The sequence below is a fragment of the Lithobates pipiens genome, unplaced genomic scaffold, assembly GCF_037356315.1.
Source record: "Lithobates pipiens isolate NorthernLeopardFrog02 unplaced genomic scaffold, aLitPip1_a1.2 Scaffold_57, whole genome shotgun sequence".
NCBI classification, from domain to species: Eukaryota; Metazoa; Chordata; class Amphibia; order Anura; family Ranidae; genus Lithobates; species Lithobates pipiens.
The window spans coordinates 3355228-3377918 of record NW_027507879.1 but is presented as its reverse complement, the minus strand read 5'-3'; the positions used below and the strand labels follow the sequence as shown (position 1 = coordinate 3377918).

At 45.3% G+C, this 22691-nt stretch overlaps 1 protein-coding gene across 2 annotated transcripts in view; it reads left to right on the top strand.

Annotated features, from left to right (window-relative positions):
* Positions 1–222: 222 nt before the first annotated feature.
* The window catches only part of LOC143958143 (cholesterol 24-hydroxylase-like), an 88293-nt gene continuing 65824 nt past the window's right edge, over positions 223–22691 (top strand). The window contains exon 1 of one of the 2 annotated variants that reach the window (XM_077467608.1): positions 223–380. Coding sequence is in view for 1 of the 2 variants with exons in the window: in XM_077467607.1 (XP_077323733.1) it covers positions 18092–18222 (131 nt within the window). In the remaining variant the exon portion in view is untranslated. Of the gene's footprint in view, positions 381–17956; positions 18223–22691 lie in introns of those variants that run through there. The other variant, XM_077467607.1, reaches the window with a different exon arrangement.

The following is a 22691-nucleotide window of genomic DNA, read 5'->3' as shown; positions in this document are numbered from 1 at the left end:
ACCTTCGGGAGACGGCACACATTGTCACACGCCACCGCTCCTGGCTGGTATATCACAGTCATCCATTTATCTAGAAGCTAGATTCTGTGCCGTCATCAGCTCAGCACTGCCATCTACAGGCATTACTGAGAATTACACCCGCACGCTGCTGAACTGAAGGGACGCTCTCTGCTCTATCAGACATGCACACAAGCTGTAGCTGGCTCTGCTGATGCCTGCCTCGGAAGGACCCCCTTAGCAACCACCCGTCCTTGACAACCGGAGTGCGACCATAGTAACCCACAGACTGCAAGATTGCCGAGGGAGGGGAGCCGATCGTCAGACCCAGAAGGATCTTTATGAATAACCTGGATACATACGCTGCCAGGAACATAGGAAAGGTGAGGTGGGTGGGCATGTGCAAGTCAGGCGCTAATAGGAGTAAAGTAGGCGCATTCCGGGGCGTTAATATAGATAAAGTAGGCACAATTCTTTTTTCTTTATTGAGTGGCATTTAGTTCACAGCAGAATGCCGGCTTGGAAGCAATTTTCATTATTTTTTCATTTATATAATAAAAAATAAATAATGCAGTGGTGATCTAGTACCACCAAAAGAAAGCTCTATTTGTGTGAAAAAAAAATATATACATTTTGTTTGGGGACAGTGTTGCATGACTGCGCAATCGGCAGTTAACCACTTGAGACCCGCGCTATAGCCGAATGACGGCTACAGCGCGGACCTCCTTTGCCGGGACTACGTCTATTGACGTCGTCCCGTGCACGAGCGACCTGCGTGCCCCCTGAGGGGCGCGTGCGGCGCACTCTGTGATCGGCGAGTCTATGAGACTCGCCTGATCACTGATCCGAGCAAGGGGCCGATCCCGACCCCTTACCACATGATCAGCTGTCAGCCAATGACAGCTGATCATGTGATACAACGGAGCCGGTAATCGGCTATTATTCCTCCTCGCGCTGACAGCGCGAGGAGAAAAAAAAAGAGCCGATTACCGGCGGCCGTAATCGGGACATCAGTCCCGATCACGGCCAGCCCTGCCAGTGCCCACCTGCCCCGTGCCAGTGCCACCTCATTAAAAAATAAGTGCCCCCCGTCAGTGCCACCCAGCAGAGCCCACAGTGCCACCCAGCAGTGCCCACAGTGCCACCCAGCAGTGCCCACAATCTGCCTCAACAAAGGTGCTGCACCCCAGTGCCACATATCCGTGCCCATCAGTGTCATCTACCAGTGCCCATCAGTGCCGCCCAGCAGTGCCACCTATCAGAGCCACCTATCAGTGCCCATCAGTCTCATCTATCAGTGGTACCTATCAGTGCCCCTTAGTGCCACCCATCCGTGCCACCCATCCGTGCCATCTTATCTGTACCCATCTTTGCCCATCAGTGCCGCCTTATCTGTGCCCATCAGTACTGCCTTATCTGTGCCTATGGGTGCCACCTTATCTGTGCCTATGGGTGCCCACCAGTGCAGCCTATCAGTGCCCACCAGTGCAGCCTATCAGTGCCGCCTCATCAGCGCACTTCAATGAAGGAGAAAAATGACCTGTTTGCAAAATTTTATAACAAACTATTAAACATGATTTTTTATTTTTTTTTGCATCTTTTTTTGTTTGTTTAGCAAAAAATAAAACTCCCAGCTGTAAAAAAATGATAAAAATTTCATTTGGGTACAGTGTTGTATGACCGCGCAATTGTAATTCAAAGTGCATCAGCGCTGAAAGCTGAAAATTGGTCTGGGCAGGAGGGGGGTTTAAGTGCCCAGTAAGCAAGTGGTTAAAGTAACACAGTGCCATATAGCAAAAAATGGCCTGGTCATGAAGGAGGGTAAATCTTCCCGGAGGTCAAGTGGTTAAGTGTATCTAGATCCCAAATCTTTTTTTTCTTTTTTTCTGGATAGAGTAGGAAGAGGTTTAACCCTTGCTAGGTTATTATTATTATTTGTGCACCACTGGGGAGATTTCCCTTCACTTCCTGTCCTAGAGATGCAACAGAAGGTTAAAGGAAATCTCTAAATGTGATTGGGGTTCTTCTCTTAGATAGTTCACCCAGTAAAGGTGTCCCCATTGGAAGATTTCCCCTCACCTCTTCTTCTGGGGATAACTCTAAAATGCTGGTTTTCCCTTCACTTTCCTTCTCAGTGACGATAACTGCAGAACAAAGAGAGGGGTGAACCTCTTCAATGGGGTCATGGACAGAAAAGACTTTAAGCACACCTGTAAATGCACCCCCATCCTGATTAGATGCGAGTGGGGGTTCCCACGATTAGCTGCAGGAGGCAGCCCCATTAAAAGCAACAGGAGGCTGCCGGCTCCTGCAGCTAATCATGGCCACTCGCATGTAACCAGTCATGCAGGGATCACATGCGAGTGATTGGCCCTGGACTGGTCTAGGGCTGATCGTTTGCACGTGATTGCTGCATGAGAGGTTACGTGGAAGTGGGGAGGAGATGACACTGTTTATGTTAAGCGGGAGGAATAGTGATCGGGGGAAGGGTTTCTAACCTATCAGGTAGACCGTCAGCAACCAGTAAAATGATGGGCCTCTCATAGACACAGGATTGTCACCAGCCGCTGGCCCGATAGACTGGGCTGAAAGACAGTGGCCTGCCAGTAGGGTCAGGGGCAATAGACATAAGATGGTCATCAGCTGCCGACCCGATAAACCATTTCAACACACAGCAGCTGACCAGTAGAGTTAGAAGCCATAGACATTCAATTTTCACCTGAATGCCACCAATAGACTGGCTCTACAGACAAGAGCTATTCATTAGAGTCACAAGCCAATTCCCATACATTAGACTGTTGCTACAGACAGCAGCCAGCTAGTAGGGTTAGGGGCCATAGACATGAGGATGTCACCTGATTCCCATCAGATAGGTTGGTCTTTCAGACACACGCTGGCCAGTAGGGTCAGGAGCAGGGGCGGACTGACAACTTATGGGGCCCCCTGTCCCCGCCCATGTTTTCCCACCCACACTCAAGCCGCACCCACACAAATCCCCACAATCATATTGCACTGCCCACACTACATAAGTTTGTTTTTGTAAAGACACTTTAAAAAAAATAAAATAACCAACATATACTTACCTTCACTGTGCAGTTCGAACTGCACAGAGCGGCCCTGATTCTTGTATTCTGGGGTCTGGCGGTGGCCCTCACGGCTCCTCCCTGCATCAGATAATCCCCTACAAGAAGCGATCTCCCGGGGGGGTACCTTACGGGCATGCTCCTGAGTCCAGCATTTTGTCTATAGACACATATTTACATACATGTGCTCATCCTACATAAAGCTTTTCATATAGAGTGTGTGTGGGGCTCATGGGTGTGCTTTACATTTTTTTTTAAATAATTTTTATTTACTTTATATCATTTTCACTGACCACCAATGTAAGGAACATTCTTCTCACTGATCACCAATGTAAGGAACATTCTTCTCACTGATCACCAATGTAAGGAGCATTCTTCTCACTGATCACCAATGTAAGGAACATTCTTCTCACTGACCACCAATGTAAGGAGCATTCTTCTCACTGATCACCAATGTAAGGAACATTCTCCTCACTGATCACCAATGTAAGGAAAATTCTTCTCACCGATCACCAATGTAAGGAACATTCTTCTCACTGATCACCAATGTAAGGAACATTCTTCTCACTGACCACCAATGTAAGGAACATTCTTCTCACTGATCACCAATGTAAGGAACATTCTTCTCACTGACCACCAATGTAAGGAACATTCTTCTCACTGATCACCAATGTAAGGAACATTCTTCTCACTGACCACCAATGTAAAGAACATTCTTCTCACTGATCATCAATGTAAGGAACATTCTTCTCACTGATCACCAATGTAAGGAACATTCTTCTCACTGATCACCAATGTAAGGAACATTCTTCTCACTGATCACTAATGTAAGGAACATTCTTCTCACTGACCACCAATGTAAGGAACATTCTTCTCACTGATCACTAATGTAAGGAACATTCTTCTCACTGATCACCAATGTAAGGAACATTCTTCTCACTGATCACCAATGTAAGGAACATTCTTCTCACTGATCACCAATGTAAGGAACATTCTCACTGATCACTAATGTAAGGAACATTCTTCTCACTGATCACCAATGTAAGGAACATTCTCACTGATCACCAATGTAAGGAACATTCTTCTCACTGATCACCAATGTAAGGAACATTCTTCTCACTGATCACCAATGTAAGGAACATTCTTCTCACCGATCACCAATGTAAGGAACATTCTTCTCACTGACCACCAATGTAAGGAACATTCTTCTCACTGATCACCAATGTAAGGAACATTCTTCCCACTGATCACCAATGTAAGGAACATTCTTCTCACTGACCACCAATGTAAGGAACATTCTTCTCACTGATCACCAATGTAAGGAACATTCTTCTCACTGACCACCAATGTAAGGAACATTCTTCTCACTGATCACCAATGTAAGGAACATTCTTCTCACTGATCACCAATGTAAGGAACATTCTTCTCACTGATCACTAATGTAAGGAACATTCTTCTCACTGACCACCAATGTAAGGAACATTCTTCTCACTGATCACTAATGTAAGGAACATTCTTCTCACTGATCACCAATGTAAGGAACATTCTTCCCACTGATCACCAATGTAAGGAACATTCTTCTCACTGATCACTAATGTAAGGAACATTCTTCTCACTGATCACCAATGTAAGGAACATTCTTCTCACTGATCACTAATGTAAGGAACATTCTTCTCACTGATCACCAATGTAAGGAACATTCTTCCCACTGATCACCAATGTAAGGAACATTCTTCCCACTGATCACCAATGTAAGGAACATTCTTCCCACTGATCACCAATGTAAGGAACATTCTTCTCACTGATCACTAATGTAAGGAACATTCTTCTCACTGATCACCAATGTAAGGAACATTCTTCTCACTGATCACCAATGTAAGGAACATTCTTCTCACTGATCACCAATGTAAGGAACATTCTTCTCACTGATCACCAATGTAAGGAACATTCTTCTCACTGATCACCAATGTAAGGAACATTCTTCTCACTGATCACCAATGTAAGGAACATTCTCACTGATCACTAATGTAAGGAACATTCTTCTCACTGATCACCAATGTAAGGAACATTCTTCTCACTGATCACCAATGTAAGGAACATTCTCACTGATCACCAATGTAAGGAACATTCTTCTCACTGATCACCAATGTAAGGAACATTCTCACTGATCACTAATGTAAGGAACATTCTTCTCACTGATCACCAATGTAAGGAACATTCTTCTCACTGATCACCAATGTAAGGAACATTCTCACTGATCACCAATGTAAGGAACATTCTTCTCACTGATCACCAATGTAAGGAACATTCTTCTCACTGATCACCAATGTAAGGAACATTCTTCTCACTGATCACCAATGTAAGGAACATTCTTCCCACTGATCGTTCTTTCCGCTGAAGTGTACAGATAAATCAGTGTTGTATATAAGGAATAGCTCTCCGTATATAGATATCAGTGTTAGGGAAAAGCACTCAGTGTATAGATGTCAGTGTAACACATAAGGAAATATCACTGTCAGCAAACATTTGTTATATGGCAGCTTACCAATTCTTATGCCGCGTACACACGATCGGAATTCTCATCGAAAAAAAGCTCTGATGGTTTTCCCGACGGAATTCGGCTCAAGCTGTCTTGCCTACACACGGTCACATCAAATTCCGACCGTTTATAACGCGGTGACGTACAAAGCGTACAACATGACTAGAAAAAGGAAGTTCAATAGTCAGTAGCCAATAGCTTCCGTCTCGTAGTTGAATCTGAGCAATGCGTGATTTTTGGCGTGTCGGAATTGCATACACACGATCGGAATTTCCGATAGAAAGTTTTTCCGTCAGGAAAATTGAGAACCTGCTATCAATTTTTGGCTGGTGGAAATTATGACAGCTAAATTTCGATGGAGCATACACACGGTCGCATTTTCAGATGAAAGGCGGGGGGGAGGCCCAACGTCAACACCCCAAGAATTCAAAACTGTTCCACCCAAGGTAACCATACCCGGTCGAACTTCTGCGGGCACCCTCTAACCAGATAAGTCAGCTTGTATAGGGGGAGGACAGCATTAACCGCAGCATCCCACAATGCCACCGTAGGGGGCGAGGACGATATCCAATGCCGGAGAATCTCCCTCCGGGCGTAAAACACCAGGAGGGAAAGCAACAGCTTATTATACCGTGGACTCTGTTCATCCCCCTGAATCCCCAGGAGGGCGAACTCAGGCGTCATAGGAACTGTCAGTTGCAGGCAAATGTTTATACAATCGAAAACGTCCCTCCAGAACTGAGCAATTCGGGGGCAATCCCAAAACATGTGTAGAAAAGTGCCTTCAGGGTAATGACACCTGGGGCATTCCGGGGACCGATGAGGATAAATTCTGTGCAGCCTCTGCGGCGTAAAAATTTCGTGTGTATCAGCCGGTCCCTAGAGGAGATCAGTGCCATCCTCAAAACACTCCTCCCAATCCTGCCTATCCAATCCAGGGATGTCCGCCCGCCACTTGTCCCAGAGGGCGTTCATCCCAGGAGAATCGGAGCGCAACAGAACCTGATACAGCGTGGTAAGGGTCTTTTTGAGAGATTCCTTCGCCAGGGCATCTTCTACCGGGTCCGCACACAGCACAATAGGCCTGGGAAACTGTGCCCTGGCCGCATGTCGCAGTTGATAATAACGAAACAGCATGAACCCAGGAAGCCCCGATCTCTCCACTAGACTTATAAAGGGCAGTAAGGACCCCTCGGCATAAATATCCCTGAGGGTCCGAATATTGTACCGGGCCCACAGCTGCGGGTCCGGAACCGACTGGAAGTGGGGGAGACTCGGATTACCCCACAACGGGACAAAGGGCGAGTATCGATCCTCCCGAAGGAAGCGCCTTCTAGCCACCGCCCAAGCCCGCAAGGTTGTCTCAGTAGCCGACGGAAGAGATCGATACGCCCCAGGACCCCTGTACACCAGATTCCCGAGCTCTCGCATGGAACCCAAGGCCGCCGCCTCCCGTCCCACCGCCGCATTAGCCCCCGACTGTTCAAACCACCATCTCACCGACACCAAAATCGCCGCCCAGTAATACACCTGCAAGTTCGGCAAAGCCAGGCCCCCACACCGGACCGGCAACTGCAGGGTAGCTCTAGCCAGTCTAGGGGCCCTGCCGCTCCACAAAAAAGTGCTCAGACAGCCCTCCAGTTCCCTAAAAAAAGAACTAGGGAGCCACACCGGGCAGTTGCGGAATATATACAAAAAGCGCGGGAGGAACATCATCTTGAAAATATTAATCCGACCTAATAGGGACAGGGGTAAATCCTTCCACTTAACACAGTGGTCCTTAAATTTTGCCACCAGGGGTTGAAGATTAAGCCGACGAAATGTTCGAGTCTCCCTCGCGACCAACACTCCCAGATATTTGAACTCATCTACCCAAACCAGCGGGGACGGTGTCTGCATCGCCTTCGCCTGCGAATCCAGAGGGAATAAGACAGACTTAGACCAGTTAATCCCGATGCCCGAATATCTGCCAAATTCGGTGAAAATATCTAGGGCAGCCTGCAGCGAGGCCCCCGCATCCTGTAAATACAACAGGGCATCATCTGCATATAGCGATATTTTCTCCTCCAGAGGGCCCACTCTAAGACCCTTGACCTCCGCTGAGTCCCTAATTAAAATCGCCAGGGGCTCAAGGGCCAATGCAAAAAGGCTGGGTGACAATGGGCACCCCTGCCTGGTGCCCCTCTGGAGGAGAAAAAAATCGGAGAGGGTGTCGTTCGTGCGAATTCTGGCCCTCGGACTCCCATAAAGCAACCGTAGCCAACCTAAAAATTTAGGACCCAGCCCAAACCTCCGGAGCACTTCCCAGAGGTAGGCCCACTCCACCGAATCAAAAGCCTTCTCTGCATCCAGAGAGGCGATGACTCTAGTGCCCGAGTTGTCATGAGACATGTCCAAATTAAGAAAGAGCCTGCGAATGTTGATATCAGTGCCCTTCCCCGGCATGAACCCCGTCTGGTCCCGGTGGACAAGGTCCTCCAGCACCTGCATCAATCGGCATGCTAAGATTTTTGCCAGCAGCTTAGCATCTGCGTTAAGCAGCGAGATGGGCCGATAAGCTGCACAGTCCTCAGGATCCTTACCGGGTTTGGGCACCAACACCACCACCGCCTCAGACATGGAATCTGGGAGAGAGCCCAACTCCGCAAACTGGGAAAAAAGGGAGACCAACCGCGGGGCCAATAATTCCTGATGTGCAGAATAGAATTCGATTGGGAGACCATCCGGTCCCGGGGCCTTACCCGCCTGCATACACCCCATCGCTACCTGCACCTCCTCAAGAGAAATATCCCGCTCCAGGTCCTCCCGCCGAGCCGGGCTCAGGCATGGGATGTCCACCCCATCCAAGAACCCAGCCAATTCCGCCTCCGAATAACCGACTCTAGAGGAGTAGAGGTGATTTTTTTGTGCCTTTACCATTCCGCGTGATGGGTGTTTTACCCTTTTCATCCCTTTTCCAGGGGACACAGTACCTCCTGGGAGCTTATTAACAGGAGAAAGCAGAATGAGTACAGTGATGGTCTTACTAGGGTCCTGGTGCTCCTTCACTGACCAATCAGCAGGCTAGGGTCAGGGAGTTGACCATGCTTTACTACAAAGTTACTTATAGCCCCCAAACATTATACATGTTTTTTTTAGCAGAGACCCCAGGGAATAAAATAGCAATCGTTGCAACTTTTTATGTCATACGGTATTTGTGCAGCTGTTTTTCAAACGCAATAAAAAAATTCAATAAATACAAACACAATATATAACCCAATTTTTTTGTAAAATATGAAAGATGATGTTACGCTGAGTAAATAGATACCTAACATGTCCCGCTTTTAAAATTGTGCATGTTCGTAGAATGGCGACAAACTATGGTACTTAAAAATCTCCATAGGCAACACTTTAAACATGTTTACAGGTTACCTGTTTAGAGTTATAGAAGAAGTCTAGTGCTAGAATGGTTGCTCTCGCTCTAACGTTTGCGGCAATACCTCACATGTGTGGTGTGAATACTGTTAACATATGCGTGTGCTAGGGCTGGGGAAAGAAATTATTTAAATCTTGAATCGAGTTGAGAGGTCAAATCGATTTTTTTCTTTTTCACCAGGACCAGCGCTGACACCACGCCGGTCCTGAGGTGCTGTGGCCAGGAGTTTTTAGGCAAGGCCGCGGCTTCGGCCTAGTCTGCGAGGCTGGGCGCCAACGGACTAGGCTGCGCCGGTCCAGAGGTGCTGCGGGCATGAGTTTTTAGGCGAGGCCGTGGCTTCGGCCTAGTCCGCGAGGCCAGACGCCACGGAAACTCCTGCCCGCAGCTCCTCAGGATCGGCATGGTGTCCATCAAAAAAAAAAAAAAAAAAACTCGGTTCAAATCGTGAATCAAGTTTTTTTTTTTTCTTAAATCGCTGATTTTTTGGGGGGAAAATCGCCCAACTCTAGCACCTGCGACTTATGTATGAATTCCCTTCTGCACGCGAGCGAGGAGGGGTGGGGGCACTTTACTTTTTTTCTTCTTTTTTTTAACACTGTCACTTTAATTTTTTTGTAGATCACATTTATTCCTATTACAAGGAATGTAAACATCCCTTGTAATAGAAGGTTGACAAAAGATCCCACATTTCTCCTTTACCTTTAAAAGCAAACGATAAAAAAAAACGATACTTCCGCCCTCGACTGACATGACGTTGCTCCAGGCCCCAAAGACCATAGAGGCAATCAGAGATGAACGAGTCTCTCATTGCCTCTGTGACCAGCCAGTCGCACCGTCAGACCAGCAAATGGTGGGGGGAAGGGACGTCCCCTCCCGTCGCTTCGGAAAGCAGTGGTGGCTAGCACTCCATTTTTTGGTGGGGGTGACAAATTCACCCCCGGTCCGTAGGTCAGTTAGTTGCACCCACCCGTTGCTCGAGCCCACCAGCCCTGCACTTTCCTCATCTAGGTCGCGGGCAGCCCTTCCTCCTCGTCCTCATCACGCCGGCCTCCCCTGCGTCTTTTCCTCCTCCTCCTCAGCAGCCAATACGATTGCTTCTCCTTCCGGCCAATCTTGTCTCAGGACCTGCTTCCTGATTGGCCAGGAGGAGAATCAGGAAGACAATATTATGAATATTAATTTGTTCTTGTCACACAACTGGGTGGGCTCCGGGCGCAGTGCTCTGCTCCCCAAGCCCACCCTTTTTTTAAGACAATTAGAGCCTCTGGCTCTAATCACGTGCTTCTAAAAAAAAAAACTATTGGAATCCATACATTGGGCGCCCTGCATGCAGATTAGGGGTCGGTTGCATTGATTAGGGGGCGGAGCCCCTGGGCCACTGTCGAAAAGCAATCCAGTGGCTAATGAGCCGTTTGGACCGCTTTCATGAGAAAGCCAGCCGCTGGCTGCAAAAAAAAGATATCCGGGTTATGGCTGATAGCTTCAGCCATAACCCCAGTAAACCCAAATCTACGGTCACACCATACACTTTAATTGTATAATGTCAGCATTTCAATAACAATACAAACATTAGTTATATCAGACAATCCAATATAAGCTTGCATGTGGAATCTTCTTTCATGTTGTGAGTGCTGCCTGTCTGCTGGCTGTCTCTTTCCACAACGTCCTAGATTCCCTGCACGCTTTGCAGCTTCTCCTCTGCTGTTTACTTTAAATCTCTAACGGACTACATATCCCATGGTACCTCGCTGCTTTCAAGCAGAGATTCCTGTACTGACTCCGCCTCCTGAAACTCCTCCTCTCTCAGCACTTCTTTAGTTGAGAAAGCAGGCTCTGTGAAATGTATGCAGTGCCTACTTACAGCGCATAATGACCTCACATCACACAATTCAAGGAAGTACAGAATTTTAGGAGTGGGCTAGAAATAATTGAAATAAAAAGTGAAAATTTATATTTGATTTTACATTATGACCATAAATACACTTTAAGTGCAGTAGAGGTCAGCGATTTGGCTGTGGTGTTGAATGTTAGTTTTTCGGAAATCCGGATGTATCCGAATTTACAAATTACAATAGTACCGAATTTAAACGAATCCGAAATAACGAAAAAAAATCGGAATAAATTTGAATCGTTTTCCTTTCCAATTCGAATAGTTTTCAAATTTAAATTCGAAAAGTTTTCAAATTTGAAATGGTTTTGCAATTTTGTTTAAATTCGGTACTATTGAATTTTGGAAATTTGGATACATCCGAATTTCCGAATTTCCGAAATTACAATAGTACCGAATTTAAACAAATTCGAAATAACGGGAAAAAAATTCAGAAGAAATTCAAATGGTTTTCAAATACTTTTCCAATTCAAACAGTTTTCAAATTTTAAATTCGAAAAGTTTTGGAATCCTAAATGGTTTTCCAGTTTCCAAAGTGAATAAAATAGTATAGAAAATAAAGGAACAGAATAGAAAAAAAAAAAAGACTAGAAAAGAATAGAATAGAATATAATAGAGTGAAACATTACAAAATAGAATAGAAAATAAAAGAACGGAATAAACTAGAATATAATAGAAACAAATAGAATATAACCATCTTCTGAAATTCAAATTTCAAATAGAGCAAATTTGAATACGAATCTAGTGACCAAAATGTGATATATATTTCCAGAAACCTCAATGAGGTACAGTAATACCTCGGGTTGCGAGAAACGTGGTTCACGAGCGTTTCGCAATACAAGCTATTTTTTGTTATTTTTTTTTACATCCTGCGTTATCTCGCAAGAAGAGCAGGATTCAAGCCTCCGGGGTGTGCAGTACCGCATGGGGCCAGAGAAGCGGGGGGTGCTGGACACACGGTCGGAAATTCCAACTGAAAAAGTCAGATCGGATTATGTTGTCGGAAAATCTGATCGTGTGTGGGCTCTATCAGACTTTTTCTGTCGGAATTTCCAACGGAAAAAGAGCTGGATTTCAAATTTTCCCGACAACAAAATCCGGTTGGACTCTTTCCGTTTGTGTGTAGAGAATTTCGACACACAAAGTGCCATGCATGCTCAGAAAAAAATTGGAGACGAAAGCTATTGGCTACTGGCCTCTACCTAGTCCCGTCGTACGTTACGAACGTCGCCTCGTTCTGAACTATCGAAATTTCCGACAACTATGTACGACCGTGAATATGCAAGATTAGTTTCGGCCAAAAGCTGTCGGAAAAAATCTGTCGGATTTTGTGGTCGGAATGTCCGACCGTGTGTATGGGGCATCAGAGACGCTCAGAGACACTTTGAGACTCTCTGAGATACTTGGGAACCAAGAGAGCGTCTCTGAGTGGTCTCCGAGCGTCTCTGAGTGTCTCCCTCGCCCCCGTCCCTCTGGCCACATGCAGTACTGCATACATCAGCAGTGGCACTGGAACGCATTATCTGAGTTTCCATTAATTCCTATTGGGAAACTCCCTTTGATATACAAGTGCTTTGGATTACAAGCATGCTTCTAGAACAAATTTGTTCAGTAGTAACCCCCAGTTCTGCAGATCCCCCGCTTAGTAGTAACCCCCAGCTCTGCTAATCCTTCTCTCCCTTTGATCCCTGCTCACCTCTCAGTATGTTGCTCCCACGCTGTGGACCACGTGTGACATTGATAGGTTCTCCTGCTCCTGTCCCCCAGCTCCGCTGATCCTCTGCCACTCAGTCCTCTCTCTCCAGTCGCCACTCACCTTTTGCTATAGCGTTACCATGTTGCACACCACATGTGCTGTCTTTCTGGTTGCTCCGCTCCAGTCCAGACCCTGCTTACTTTCCTGCTGCTCCACGCTGCACAGCGGATGTGACGCCTGCACCAGACACTTCCAGAATATATACACATGAACCGGAAGTGACTACTGATGACATCTTTGTTCGGTTCGCTTGGTATCCATTTTTTTTTTTAGCTGTAGTAGTGTAGGGGCATGCCTGATTGGATACTATTTGAATGGATTGTTTAGGATCTAAAGTCGATTGTACAGAGATTGTGATTGTAATACGTGACCCTGAGTGCACCTTTTAGACAAAAATAATAAATGCACATTTGCAGGATAAAAAAAAAAAAGTACATTTATATAAAAAAAAAAAACATCCATATGAGCCTGCAAAGCATTGCACTTATGGCCAGGCCCTGGTGTTCCGCCACTGGGCTCAGAGGTAAGGGCCCCCATCTAGGGATCAGGGGGCCTTCAGAGAGGCCCTGAAGGTTTTAGTTACCTCTCTGCTCCATTGCCGGTGTCCAAGCTGGAGTCCTCAGACTAGCACTCAACTTCTCACCCCACTCTCTTCTCTCCCTGCTGCTTTTCCTCTCTGCAGCCCATTTCCACCATCACCGTCTATTGCAGCAGTTCATGTAATCAGGGGTGGACTGACCATTGGGCCACTCGGGCCACTGCCCGAGGGCCCCGAGCCACTAGGTGGCCCCATCACGGTTGCCAGCCTCGGTAAAAAAAATCTGTGTTTTTTTTTTTACATCTGTCTCTGAAATATCCCTTACCTTTTGGTCTAAAAATCCCAAGATTATAGCTGCCCCACCTCTCCAGTACCTTCTCAGCCAATAGAAACACGTCTGTGTATACTGTGGGTACATGTATTAGGGTTGCCACTTTTTCTTCAAGCCAAACCCAAACGCTTTAACAAAAATATATATTTCCTCCCACGGACACCAACTATTTCTCAGCCTAATACCAAAGATCGGGCATTGTTTACTCCCACTGGGCACAGTCCCACCACTCTAAACTGGCCCTAAGGTTGCCACCTTTTCTTCAAGCCAAACCCAAACACTTTAGCTACACAGGGCACATTTTTTTCGTAGTATACACTATAGGATTATAAAAGACCTGGGACACCTTTGGGTGCCCCCCAAGGAAAGTGGTAATGCAGTGCGCTGCGGAAAACAGTGGGTGTGGCCAAACTGCTCTTACTAACATCATGCCCCCCCCCTGCAGTGATACCAAACCTACCCTCAGAGAGCAGATCCCGAATGGCAACAGATTTTTGTGTTACTATCTAAGCTACTTGGGGAGCCACAGCCCAGTCTAAATAATGTGTCTGGGTTTCAGGCAGACTGAAACCCGGACACAGGATTCCAAACCCGAACTGTCCGGCTGAATCCTGGACAGGTGGCAACCCTAACTGGCCCTTTCTTTAGAATGTTTGGAGACCTCTGATCTATAGGATTGTAACAGGCCTAGGACACCTTTGGGCACTCCAAAGAATAGTAATGTGGCATGCATAGTGCTCCCCTCACCCTCCTATGGGGCCCTGTTCTAAGCCACATTCCTGTCTGAATATTGTGTCCGGGTTTCAGGTGGACTGAAACCCGAACACATGATGTGAATCCCGAACAGGTGGCAGCCTTAACATGTATGTGTATACTGTGTGATTGTATACTGTGTGTGTGTGTTTGTGTGTATACTGTGTGGACCCATAATCTCGGATTTCCTGGGGGCCCAGTAATCTCCTATTGCCCGGGGTCCCCATGAGTTGTCAGTCCACCCCTGCATGTAATAGTAATAATATACATCGCTTTCCTAATTCCTCAGAGCTTTCTGTTCATTTACTATGCAGTGCAGCTGAGGCTGCAGAGAAAGGGACTGAGGAATCTGTCCTCAGTCCCTTTCACTGTCTCAATACTGCGACTGTAGAGACCCTTAATATTTCACCGTAGCCCAACATTAATGCTGTTAAAAAATTGAAAGAAAAAAAAAAAATACAATTCCAAAAACTGTAAAACAAAGAAAATAAATAAATAAATAAAAATAGATCATTATAGGTTTGTTTACACTTTGGTCTCCGAAAGAGTGATCGGCATTCGGATTGCTTTTCAGAGAGCATTTGACAGGTGATAAAGAGATGTTGTATGCTTTAACCTGCTTTAACCACTGCAGCGGCGCTTTGCCGGTGGTATAGGCGCGCTGCCCCATTGATTTCAATGGGTAGGAGCAGTTTAGCAACGGTGAATACACCGCTCCAAAGATGCGGCTAGCAGGACTTTTTTTACCGTCCTGCCAGCGCATCGCCCTCTGGCTTTCACACTGGAGTGAAAGGGGCTGCTTTTTTCAGGCGCTATACAGGCGCTATTTTTAGTGCTGTAGCGCCTGAAAAACGCTTCCGTGTGAAAGGGGCCCAATGCTGGTCATACAGCCTATAAAATTCGGACTAATGAGTTTTTCGAAATACGAACACACAAGAGTGTGAGCAAACAGTTTTGCCATCATGTAATAACTAAAATTTGATTGATAAATCGTTCAACTGACATCAATTACGGTAACGTATTTTTTGTTTGCTTTGTCACATAAGCCCAGTGCAAAGGGTTCGGGCAAGAAACACATTAACCTTTCAATTTATCGTCCGTTCGGCCGAAGTTTTTCCAAACTTTTCCTTCCATTTTTTCGACTCAAAAACGTCACAACTGATTTTCGATTTGTGCCCATTAAGTAGAGCAGGGGTCTCAAAATGGCGGGCCTCCAGCTCTTGCAAAACTACAAGTCCCATCATGCCTCTGCCTGTGGGAGTCATGCTTGTAACTGTCAGTCTTGCAATGCCTCATGGGACTTGTAGTTTCTCAACAGCTGGAGGGACGCCAGTTTGAGACCCCTGAACTAGACGATAAATGAACGAACTGCCTAAATGACTGATTTACGACCGTTTTTTTCATCTAGTGTATGGCCAGCATTAGGCTGCATTCACACCTGAGCGTTTTGATTTCAAGCAGAAAGTCGTGCATTTTGACAGCGTTTTTGCCGCGATTTTGTCCGGGTAAAAAGTTCACCAATGTAAAAAGCAGAAAAACGTCTGTAATGTGCCCAAAAAGAAGCTTGTGTACTTTTTTGAGCTTCAGGCATTTTTTCAGGTGTTTTGCTTCAGGTGACAAAATGCTCAAATGTGAACAGGTGCCATTGAAATGAATGGGATTTTGCTTGTTGGGCGTTTTTAAGGGCTTTTTATGAGCTGGAAATGCTCAGGTGTGAATGCGGTCTTAAAGGTTTGTGTCTTTTTGCCTTAATGCATCCTATGCATTAAGGTAAAAAAAAAAACACCTTGCAGTCACCGGCCCCCCAGCCCCCCAGTTTTACTTACCTGAACCCCTTCATTCAGTTGGCAGAGACTCTCTCTACAAGGGCTCCCGGCATTTGATTGGATAGATTGATAGCAGTGTAGCCATTGGCTCCCGCTGCTGTCAATCAAATCCAATGATGCGGGGGGCGGGGCCCAGTCATACATTCGGTGGCTATGGATTCTGAATGCTGGACTCGGGAGCGGGCCCGCAAGGTAATCCCCTGGGAGAATGCTTCTCCCATGGGGTTATCTGATGCGGGGAGGAACCACGAGAGCCGCAGAGGGACCCAAGAAGACCAGGATTGGGGCCCCTCTGTGCAAATCGAGCTGCACAGTGGAGGTAAGTATGACATGTTTGTTATTTAACCACTTGACCACTGGGCACTTAAACCCTCTTCCTAACCAGACCAATTTTCAGTTTTCGGTGCTCTCACACTTTGAATGACAATTACTCAGATTTAATCACCGCTGGGTTTTTTATTTTTTGCGCTTTAAATAAAAAAACACAGAAAATTTGATAAAAAAAAAATAAAAAATTCCTTGTTTCTGTTAAAATATATTACAGAGTATTGGCAGAGTATTGGCAAATTATTGGAAGAATATTGGCAAATTATTGGAAGAATATTGGCAGAGTATTGGCAAATTATTGGAAGAATATTGGCAGAGTATTGCAAATTATTGGAAGAATATTGGCAGAGTATTGCAAATTATTGGCAGAGTATTGCAAATTATTGGCAGAGTATTGGCAGAGTATTTCAAAGTATTGCAAAGTATTGCAGAGTATTGACAGAGTATTGCAAAGTAATGGCAGAGTATTTCAGATTATTGGCAAAGTATTGGCAGAGTATTTCAGATTATTGGCAAAGTATTGCAGAGTATTTCAGATTATTGGCAGAGTATTTCAGATTATTGGCAGAGTATTGCAGATTATTGGCAGAGTATTGCAGATTATTGGCAGAGTATTGCACAGTATGGGCAGAGTACTGCACAATACTGCACAGTATGGGCAGAGTACTGCAGAATACTGCAGAGTATGGGCACTGAGCAGCACTGTGGGCACTACACATAAAGCCAACAGCACTGCTGCAAACAATCTCTCCCCCAGATCGGTACAGAGAGGGGAGGGAGGGAGGAACTGGGGTCATTTAACGGAGCGATCATATGGTAAACAGCCACTACCATGATCCGTGATGCACTGGGTCTTCCGGACCCGGCGGTCCCAGATTTTTCCAGGAGCGTGCCCCAGGGGGTGCGCGGGAGCAAGATTCTGGGAGGATGTCCCACGAACGTACTCACAGAATAAGCTGACCGCGCTGTAGCCGTCTTTCGGCTATGGCCCGGTTGGCAAGGGGTTAAAAATAAATAAATAAATTACCCTTACAATCATTTTAAATGTCCCTCATTCTCAACTTCAAAAGTTGGGAGGTATGCTTTCACTGAATCATTTCTTATTGTGTTTTTCATCCTTTTTGTAACATCCTCTGAGAGCTCCCAAACCTCTCCTTTTCTACTCCCATTTGTTTGGAACAAGCAGCGCACGTTAGTTGTGGTGACGTCACGCGCACCGCTCTACACACACTACACATTCCATATTCCCTCTCAAGAGTGAGAAAGAGAGGGTGGGCTACTTTCCTACACAGTGGGAGCATGGAGAACGAACGTAGCCACAGAAAGTCAGACCAAAAAAAAAAAAAAAGAGGAATTTGGAGGAGGCTGCGCACAATAGAAAGGGACTTTGAGTAAAAAAGATTATTTATTTTTTTTTAAATCCAGAGCTTATTGTCACTTTAAATCCTGATTTCTGCTTTCCTGATTTCTGGGCTGTGCACTGCTCGGACCCCCAGTGATTGTAAAGGCCCCAGTCTGTGGGAGGTTGGACAAACCCAGGAAATCGAGTTTGGTGCTCTTTGTCCTATTTTCCGCAGCCTGCTTAGAATTAACAAAGCTTGTTGTGAGCCTGAAAGCGCCTGCAGCTTCTCGGCGACAATGTGGGCTCTTGTTTTCTGGATCTTTGCTCTTCTGCTATCCCTGGCCTCCGTGTCTTTTATCCTATTCTGCGGATATATCTTCTACATACATGAGAAATATGACCACATTCCTGGACCCCCCAGAGACAGGTAAGTGAACCTTATATTAACATAGTTAACCACATCAGCCCTGGAAGGATTTACCCCCTTCCTGACCAGGCCCTTTTTTTGCGATACGGCCCTGCGTCATTTTAACTGACAACTGCACGGTCGTACGACATTGTACCTAAACAAAATTGACGTCTTTTTTTCCCCACAAATAGAGCTTTCTTTTGGTGGTATTTAATTACCTCTGCGGTTTTTATTTTTTGCGTTATAAAAAAGCGACAATTTTGAAGAAAAAAAATCAATATTTTTTACATTTTGCTATAATAAATATCCCCAAAAAATATTAAAAAACAAATTTCTTCCAAAGTTTAGGCCGATACGTATTCTTCTACATATTTTTGCTAAAAAAAAAAAAAAAAAAAAAATTTAATCGCAATAAGCGTATATTGATCAGTTTGCGCAAAAGTTATCGCGTCTACAAAATAGGGGATCGTTTTATGCCATTTTTATAAAAAAAAATTTTTATTAGTAATAAAGGCGATCTGCGATTTTTATCGTGATTGAGACATTACGGTGGACACATTGGACACTTTTGACACTATTTTGGGACCACTGGCATGTATACAGTGATCAGTGCTATAAATATGCACTGATTACCGTGTAAATGTCACCGGCAGGGAAGGGGTTAAACACTAGGGGGTGATCAAGGGGTTTACTGTGTTCCCTCAGCGTGTTCGAACTGTAGGGGGGATGGGCTCACTAGAACATGACAGAGATCACTGCTCCCGATCACTGGGAGCAGTAGTTCCCTGTCATGTTGCTAGGCAGAACAGGGAAATGCCTTGTTTGCATCTCCCCATGCCTCTCCGTGCCACGATCGCAGGCCACTGACGTACATCGAGTCCGTGGCTGCGGATGACGCAGCGACGTACGGGTACGTTGTTTTGCGCACCCGTGCCACTTTGCTGACATATATCAGCGTGAGCCGGTCAGCAGATGGTTAACGTAGAATTAAATCCAATAAATAAACGAATGCCCTGTACACACGGTCGGACATTCCAACAGAAAATGTCCAATTGGATTATATTGTCGGAAAATCTGATTGTGTGTGGGCTCTATCGGACTTTTTCCGTCGGAAATTCTGACAGAAAAAATTTGAGAGCAGGATCTCGAATTTTCCGACAAAAAAAAATCCGATCGGACTTTTTCCGATCTTTTGTAGAGAATTCCGATTGGACAAAGTGCCATGTATGTTCAGATCAACTTACGAGACCAAAACTATTGGCTACTAGCCATAACATAGTCCCGTCATAACGATCTGATTTTCCATCAACTTTGTCCGACTGTGTGTATGCAACACAAGTTTAGGACAAAATCCGTCAGAAAAAAATCTGACGGATTTTGTGGTCGAAATGTCCGACCGTGTGTACAGGGCTTAAGACTTAACGTAGTCCAATTCCAAAAGTTTTTTTAATCCTCCTAATAGTGGCCATACACACTTAGCCCTTGTACACACAGTCGGAGATTTCGACAACCAAATCCGTCAGATCTTGTCAGTCGGATTTTGTTCCGTCGGATTGTGTCCGAAACTGTTGCATACACACGGTCGGACAAAGTTGTCGAAAAATCCGATCGTTCAGAACGTGATGACGTAATTACGTTACGATGGGACTACATTCAGGCTAGTAGCCAATAGCTTGGATGTAGGAATTTGATCTGAGCATGCGTGGCACTTTGTCCGATCAAAATTCTCTACACATGATCGGAGTATGTCCGATCGGCCCAGTTGGTCGGAAAATGTTTCCAACAAGTTGGAAAATTGGGTCCGACGGATATTCCGACGGAATCAGTCCGATGCATACCACACACAGTCGGATTATCCGACAACACGGTCCGATAGGACACATTCCAACGAATTCTCCGACCGTGTGTACAAGGGCTTAGATTTTTTTTTTATTCGATCAATGTGCGATTCCGTCAAAACAATAGCCATATGTTCCCTACCGATCAATTTAGACACCATTTCAATGAAATGCATTTAAGTCAATTCGCCCAGGGCAGAATATTGAACGTTTTGCATCAGTCAGCATCACTGAAATACCTTGTTTATGAATACGATCGTATTTCAAATGATCAGATTATGATTGATGACTTGAGATCATTAGTTAGGCTCCATTCTCCCCCCGCGCGTCACGCTAATGTATGTTTTTCGGAACAGCAGCGTAGACTTGAATGGACTGTCCTACGTGTGACAAATGCACCAGAAGAAGCTCTTGCACATTATCGAGCGCTGAGCTTCGCAGGTTTCTTACTGTGCGTTTGTCGTGCTACAAAACACAAGTTTCCTGACTGCGTTTGGGATGTCATCGGCAATCAGTAGCACCATAAGTGCCACACGTGTTTTTTTGCCACGTTCCCACAATGCATAGTGTCCCCAATGAAAGATTTCCCCTCTATTACTTTTCTGGGGACAACCCAAAATTTGGGGTGTTCTTTTTACTTTCACTTTCAATGACAATAGTAAAGAGGACAAATAGAGAGGATGAATCTCCTTAATGGGGGCACAGACAGCAATAAAAATTTACAGGGGCTCCAATACCTCTACACTCCATCCAAAACGAAAAAAAAAAAACGTTTTGCCTTTGGTTATATTTTAAAAGAGGACTTCATCCTCCCAGTCAACATTGACTATTTACAGTGCCTTGAAAAAGTATTCATACCCCTTGAAATTTTCCACATTTTGGCATGTTACATCCAAAAACGTAAATGTATTTTATTGGAATTTTCTGTGATAGACCAACACAAAGTGGCACATAATTGTGAAGTGGAAGAAAAATGATAAATTGTTTTCAATTATTTTTTACAAATATATATGTGAAAAGTGTGGCGTGTATTTGTATTTAGCCCCCTTTACTCTGATACCCCTAACTAAAATCTAGTGGAACCGATTGCCTTCAAAAGTCCCCTAATTAGTTAATAGAGTCCACCTGTGTGTGACTTAATCTCAATTAAATACAGCTGTTCTGTGAAGCCCTCAGAGATTTGTTAGAGCAGTGGTCATCAACACTGTCCTCAGGGCCCACTAACAGGCCGGGTAAGATAACTGAAATACATCACAGGTGATATAATTTGCTGCTCAGTGATTGCAGTATTCTAGTCGGCATCTCCCCCAAGGTAATACATAAAACCTGGTCTGTTAGTGGGCCCTGAGGACAGGGTTGATGACCACAGTGTTAGAGAACCTTAGTGAACAAACAGCATCATGAAGGCCAAGGAACACACCAGACAGGTCAGGGATAAAGTTGTGGAGAAATTTAAAGCAGGGTTAGGTTGTAAAAAATATCCCAAGCTTTGAGCATTTCAAGGAACGCTGTTCAATCCATCATTCAAAAACGGAAAGAGTATGGCACAACTGCAAACTACCAAGACATGGCCGTTCACCTAAACTGACAGGCCGGGCAAGGAGAGCATTAATCAGAGAAGCAGCCAAGAGGCCCATGGTAACTCTGGAGGAGCTGCAGAGATCCACAGCTCAGGGGGGAGAATCTGTCCACAGGACAACTATTAGTCGTGCTCTCCACAAATCTGACCTTTATGGAAGAGTGACAAGAAGAAAGGCATTGTTGAAAGAAAGCAATACATCATCCCAACCGTGAAACATGCTGGTGGCAGCATCATGTGGGGATGCTTTTCTTCAGCAGGGACAGGAAGCTGGTCAGAGTTGATGGGAAGATGGATGGAGCCAAATACAGGGCAATCTTAGAAGAAAACCTGTTAGAGTCTGAAAAAGACTTGGGGCGGAGGTTCACCTTCCAGCAGGACAACGACCCTTAAACATACAGCCAGAGCTACAATGGAATGGTTTAGATCAAAACATATTCATGTGTTATGCCACATACACACGAGCGGACTTTCCGACTGACTTTTGGTGGAGTTCCGACGGACTTTCCGAATGAACAGACTTGGCCACACACAATCAAACCAAAGTCCGACGGATTTGAACGTGATGACGTATGACCGGACTAGAATAAGGAAGTTCATAACCAGTAGCTAATAGCTGCCCTCGCGTCGGTTTTCATCCGTCGGACTAGCATACACACGAGCGGATTTCTCGATAGGAACTGGGTCCGGCGGAGTTCCGGCGAAAACATTTGAAACATGTTCTATTTCTAAAGTCCATCAGATTTTTGGATAGCAAAGGTCTGATGGAGCCCACACATGATCCAATTGTCCGATGGATTCGCTCTGTCGGACCTTTGCTGTTGAAAAGTCCGGTCGTGTGTATGTGGCATAAGAGTGCCCCAGTCACAGTCCAGACCTAAATCCAATTGAGAATCTGTGGCAAGACTTGAAAATTGCTGTTCATAGACTCTCTCCATCCAATCTGACAGAGCTGGAGATATTTTGCAAAGAAGAATGGGCAATAATTTCACTCTCTAGATGTGCAAAGCTGGTAGAGACACCCCCAAAAAGACTTGCAGCTGTAATTGCAGTGAAAGGGGGTTCTACAA